The sequence below is a fragment of the Monodon monoceros genome, unplaced genomic scaffold (assembly GCF_005190385.1).
Source record: "Monodon monoceros isolate NGI ecotype Baffin Bay Population unplaced genomic scaffold, NGI_Narwhal_1 Super_Scaffold_4, whole genome shotgun sequence".
In the NCBI taxonomy this organism is placed as follows: domain Eukaryota; kingdom Metazoa; phylum Chordata; class Mammalia; order Artiodactyla; family Monodontidae; genus Monodon; species Monodon monoceros.
Window position 1 is genome coordinate 68,196,370 of NW_021703781.1, and position 6,097 is coordinate 68,202,466.

General features: G+C 54.4%; 1 protein-coding gene across 2 annotated transcripts in view; it reads right to left on the reverse strand.

The window, feature by feature from the left end:
* GFRA1 (GDNF family receptor alpha 1) overlaps positions 1-4,442 on the reverse strand; it is a 204,608-nt gene extending 200,166 nt beyond the window's left edge. Inside the window, exons 1-3 of one of the 2 annotated variants that reach the window (XM_029245699.1) lie at positions 4,141-4,435; positions 2,963-3,256; positions 1,736-1,819 (exon numbers count right to left, since the gene is read on the reverse strand). In XM_029245699.1, the coding sequence (XP_029101532.1) occupies positions 1,736-1,819; positions 2,963-3,256; positions 4,141-4,180 (418 nt within the window). In that variant the 5' untranslated portion in view covers positions 4,181-4,435. Of the gene's footprint in view, positions 1-1,735; positions 1,820-2,962; positions 3,257-4,140 lie in introns of both variants that reach the window. The other variant, XM_029245700.1, reaches the window with a different exon arrangement.
* Positions 4,443-6,097: the final 1,655 nt, after the last annotated feature.

Here is a 6,097-nt window from a genome sequence, read left to right on the forward strand (position 1 = left end):
TCTGTGCATCCCCGCTTCACTGCCTTCAGCCACTGTCCTGGCTGGGCCAAAGGGACAGACAGCATTAATAGGGATTTGCGGTGGAAGTTATCAGCATTATCCAGGATAATATATGAACACCTCTGATACTAAACCTGTCCCCTTATATTTTATCCTGAAACAGACCGCACACACACACACACACACACAAACACACACACACACACACACACACACACACACTTTTCCTCTGAACCAAAAGCATAATACAGAGGAGTGCTTCTCAAGCTTCATGTGTATATGAAGCACCCAGCCCAGGGATCTTCTTAAAATGCGAATTCTCATTCAGTAGCTCTGGGATGGAACCTGAGATTCCACACGTCTAACAAACTCCCAGGTGATGTCCGAGCTGCTGGTCTGAGAACCACATTCTGAGTAGCAAGGGGCAGATGTTACAAAATCTTGCAAACAAATATAGGTTTAAATTCTCGTTCCACCAATTAGGAGCTCTGTGATCTTGGGCTGGTTTCCTAAGTTCACCCTGCCTCAATCATCTCATCTCTAAAATGGACATAACGATATCTAAGATGCACTTGATGATGACTACATAAGTTAATGATGAAGAGATCTTAAACAGTACCTGGAACACAATAAGAGCTTAATACATGTCAATTGCTGGCTGCCTCTAAGATTCCTGAGGGCAGACATGACATCTGTCTGGCTCATTGCCAAAATCCCAAAGGCAAGAATGGATGTTGGTGAATGAATGAATGTGTGTATAATACACCCACACATAATTTCAGTATTTACATACTTCCTTGGTTCTATGTCTTTCTGCAGGTAAACGTAAAACATTTAGAACACCAGAACACTCTCACCAGTACCAAACCACCATATCTCATAGAAACAAATTCAATGTGAACCACCATGGTTAACCAAGAAACACACAATTTGTGATGGCTATATATACTCGAGAAAAAGTCTTAACTGTAAACAAAAAAAGTCAGCATCAGTCTGGAATCTCTATGTCATTAAGGGAAATCACTGCCTTACTCATTATTTATGGGGTTGTCTGAATGCAGATGTTATGAAAAACTTAATTCGAAAACTAAGGTCACTTCCAAACCACATGTAGATTTGCAAAGAGAGACAAAACAGACTATGGGAATTGAGACCACTTTTGAAAGGTCAGGAATACATTCTCCTGTATATGTACACACTTGCTCAGGAAAAATCAGAAACAAAACAAAAAACTGTTAACAAATGGTTGAGCTTAATCTTTTAAATCAAAGGCAGACAAGTGAGTCCAACCAAAATTCTTCAACAATCTAAGATTATCTTCAGGCGTCTCATAAAGTAAAGTGGCATCATTTAAACATGTCCCATTTCCAGGGAGGCACTGTGTACAGTATGCAGCAAGAAGGGAATACGATTGCCACCTACAGACAGAAGTGGCACTCCCTTTGCAAGAGTTGGCCAATCATATTTTAACGTGGAAAAAAAAATTCAACAAAGTCACCTCCTTCCAACCTCTCTCAAACCACCACACAACATCACTTCATTTAGAATTACTTTCAAGTCATACAATCATCTCTGGGCATTCTGCCTCTTCATTATCATCATCCTATTTCTAATTTCCCAGAAACACTGTGCCATTCAACGATCTACTTATACACTACTTGAGAGCCAAAGAGAATGTAAGCCAATAGATTTCAAGCAGGCGAAGGCATGAGAGTGGAAGTATAAATCTGCTTACCTGGTATGAATGGGACTACCCGGAATATATCAGACAATCTGCTGTTAACTGGTTCATACGGGGAATCTTCAAGCAGATCATTTCCTAAAAACAACAGAAAGATTGGGCTCAGATCTGGAAAACAGACATATTTCAGTCAGTTTTTGTTACTGAATCTGAATTCTAATTATGTTATGATTGTGTAACAAAAAGATGCTGAAACTTTCAAAGATTTCAAATGCATCTATTTGGCTCTGGTTATTTCTCTTCATTCCCTCTGCCTCTGTTGTCCTGGCTCTCCCCATAGTGCCATGAAAACATTGGAGAGCAACCCAGCCTGATCTTGCCAGAAAACTCTCCCACTCTTTGCAAAGGAATGAAATCAGAGAGGAAGGAACCAGTGACGTCACAAGCCCAGCTTGCCTCCAGGAGCCAATAGAAGAACAAAGCTGGCCCTTTTTCTTACTCCCAAAAAATGCCATGCAGTCAGAAAGCAGGTACCCTGGCTATTAAACACTCAGTCTCTGAAACAGGTTTTCATTAATAGGTTCTGGAGGAAGTGGCAGCTGAGAGGTCAAATCTGTATATTACAAATTTTGAGCCTCAGACTCGGTGGAGAATGAATGCACTGAATGTTTGAGTTAGATTTACAAACATGACCCACCTCTGGCACACAAGGACCAAAAAATTGCCCCTGTAATGGATGGCTATGACAAGTAGACCTTGCCCTCTCTGAGCCACTTCTGCACTAACCAAGGCTGAACTACACCAGCTGCTTTAAGACACAGCTAATCTAAGATGACAAAATTTTTTTTTCCATCTGCCTTTGATTAGGTTTGAGGGGGGTAAAGATAGAATAGATTCCACTGCACCTTTCATTCTCAATTCTTTATCTTATGTCAGTATAGACAGAAGGAAAGAAGAGAGGGGGAAAATCCAGGCAAGATGCAGTGCAAGCCTTTGGATTATCCTGGGAAGCCAGGCCTTTAACGGATTCCTACTCCGATGTTCCGACCAAGTTTCAAAGAGGTCAGCGGGGTCCCTGGGATGTCCCTTCACCCCTCACGGGTTTTCCAACAACCAGACCGGCAGCAAACACCAGCTGCCCACGTCCCTGGGGGCCAGTGAAAGGTCCTCATTCTGCAGCTGGGGCGAAGTGAGTGGAGGATGAGGTCAGCCGGACCCCGGGCCTAGGGACCCGCCTGCCTTCAGGGGCTGGGGGAGGGGGAAAAGAAGACGGTCGCGTACCCTGCAGGCTCTGGTACATGCTCCAGTAGATGCGCAGACAGTTCTTCTCCTTCTTCATACCCCGCTTGCAGCGGCAGTTATAAAGCGACTTCTGTTTGAGGGCCTCCATGGCGCTGCGGCACTCGTCCTTGGCCTCCAGGCCCGATGTCAAGCTGAAGTTGGTCTCCTTGCCCGCCACGCACTGCCTGAGCGTGCGGTACTTGGTGCTGCAGCTCTGCTCTTTCAAGCACTGATCGCTGGCTTTCACGCAGTCCAGGCGGTCCCCGCCGCTGACCTCGGCCGACAGGAGCACGTCTTGGCGGGGGAGGGGAGGGAGCGTGAGTGCGGCTGGGCTGGGGCGCGGTGCGCCAGCCGTGGAGGAGGACGCGCGCAGGAGCAGCCTTCTGCGGCTCCCGGCTCCCGGAGCGCGTCCGCCCCCCTACGCCTGGGGGGTCCATCTTCCCGCCCGGGCACCTCCTGCCGCTAGTCTCCCCCTACCCAGCCCCCGGGGCGCCCCGAGGCTTTGCGGGCTTTTTGCGGTTTGCCCGCGAGCCAACGCTGCCCACCGCGCGTGCAGGCCCTGCCGCCCCGGGACCGACCAGCCTCAGCGGCTGCTTGGCCTCCAGGGCCGCCCTCCCGCAGTTCCCGGCTCCAGCCACTCTCTCGACCCGGCCCGACTGAAGCCCGGGGGCTTTCGGCAGGGGAGAACGGCGGCGGGCTGGGCGTTGCACGCGGAGAGGATGAGCCCTGATACCCGGTCCGCCCGGCGGGGAGCACCGAGATGCTATTCCGGGAAAAGTTTTCCCTTCCAAGTTTGCTCTCCTGGCCCGGTGCTCGCCCACACCCCACCTGCCCCCCCGCGCCTCCGCAAGCTCCCCGGGACTTGCAAGGGGCGTCGGGCTTGGGGCTGGAGGGCTCGGACGCTTTAATTTCCCTCCAGGCTAGGTCATTAAAAACGTAGGAAACAAAAACCGAGGAAGAAAAGCTGCGGGCAAGTGCCGCGCCGCCCCTGCCCCACCCCCCCAGCCCGGGGTGCTGAGGATTCTGGATCCCCTTCCCCAAAACGAAACTTCGCGGTCCCACACCCACCGCGCCCGAGCCGCAATTTTTTTTGGGGGGAAGGGGGTACTGGGGGGCTGCCTCTAGTACTCTCCAAGAAGACTCAGCGGATAAGAAAGCTAGCGGCGGCCTCGACTTACCCAGAAGCGGCAGTACGAAGTACAGGGTCGCCAAGAACATGGTGCCGGCGCGCAGCTGGTCCCCGCCCCCCCCGAAAATCCAGAGCTGCCGCTGGGTCTCGCCGAGGGAACTCAGCACGCAGCGATTCCCGGACGGCCGCGCTGCTCTGGCCGCCCAAAGTTCAGCTCCATCCAATGCGAGAGGAAACTCCCCGGTCCGTCCGCCGCTACCTCCGCCGGCGACTCAGCTCCGAGCGGGCTGCTGGCTAGAGGGCGGGAGGCGGTTCCGCTTTTAGGGGTTCAGGTCCGACCCAACCTGGAAGGGAGAGCGCGCTTTGAAACGAGAGCGGAGAGTGCTGGAGCCTCCCCCGCCCCTCTGCCCTCCCCTGCTCCCGCCTAGGGGGACTTTTTAGCGCCCGGGTGAGGGCCCACCCCCTGCCCGGGTCGGGGCGCGGGGAGGGGGTGCCGGGGGTGCATGTGCGTGTATTCCGGGGAGCCGCCTGCACGGGCAGGGTGGAGGCTGGAGAGGTCGGAGGCGGGCTCCCGAAGTCCAAGGGGGTGTCTATTGGGTCCAACCCAAGAGGCTGAACGCAAGCAAATAAATAAATAACGTTACTTTCCGAGCGGGGCGAGCGGAGCCGGCCGCTGCCTGGAGTCTAAGCACTCGGCGGCGGCAGCTCTTTCTCGCGGAAAAAGCCCCTTCTCCCGGGAAAACCCCTTCTCCCGGGAAGTTCGCCTCCCCCCTCGTCGCGCCAGCTAGCTCGCTCAGCCAGCCCTCCCCACCCAAACCACCAATCGCTGCCCCCCATCGCTGTATCCCCTCCTCCCCGGGCTCGCCTCCGTTCCGAGGCAGCCTGGAGAGGGGGAACCTACGTCCCGGTTGGGGCCGAAACCCGGCTCCTGCGCCCCTACCCGCCGCTCGGTCCTCTGCTTGCTCCTTGGCGTCCGCGCCGCGCATACACACTAGCCCAGCGCCCTGGCGTCCGGCACATCAACGCTGCCACCCAGGCCGAACGCACGGGCCCGCAGACCCGGAGCGCCAGGGCAGGTGCAGCCCCGCGCCGCGCACGCCCCTGGGCCCCAAAGTTGAGGGGCGCCTACAAGAGGGGTAGAGGGGAGTGGGGGAGTGGCGGCGGGTTCCCAAGCCGACAGAGTGAGAAAACTCTCTCCAAATGCCACCAACCTGGGCTCAATCGACCGTTTCCAGCTGCGGCGAGAAGCCAGTTTATTTATTTATTTATTTGGGTGGGAGGTGTTCTCGCCCTCTCCTTCCTTTTCCAGGCTCACGTCTCTGCGCTACGAAGAAAGATGCAGTAATCCCCGAGAGCTCAGAAGATCGAGTTGGGCCAGGATGATTTCCCAGCAGAGCCCCGGCTCGGATGCCCTTTAGGGATGTTAGTGTTTGTTGGGAGATGCGCGGCGGGCAGCGGGTTCCGAGGCCAGAGTTCTTTGCCAGAGGCCCCTCCGCCTGCCCCTGCCACCCCGCAGCACACCGCCAGCCCCCTCTGATACTCGCCGGCAGGGACGCCGCAGATACACACACTCGCGGGCGGTGGGACCCGGGGCCAGATCCCGCCAGCGCGCACAGGACACACAGCGCTCTGCAGCCGGCCGCTAGCGCCGCTTAGTCTCTCTGTCTCTCTCTCTGTGTCTGTCTCTCTCACACACACGAGGGCACAATGCACAAGGGCTCTTTCTTTCTTCGTCCTAGCGCAATCAAACCAGACCCTTCTTCCGAACATAAAGTTTTTCCCCACGTCACTCGCGGCTGTGACTCCAAGACTTGGCGTGTTAAAAACACACTCAGACCCAGGCCCTCGGAGCTGCGATCGCGGGATCATCGCCCACCCAATCATCCACCAACGCGCTCACACTCACAGATGCACACGCAGCCTTTACCTCTCTCCTCGAGCTTGTACAAGGAGACAAAAGCGGAACCCCTGACCCACTGCATTTAAACCGCGTCAGACCTGGCTTT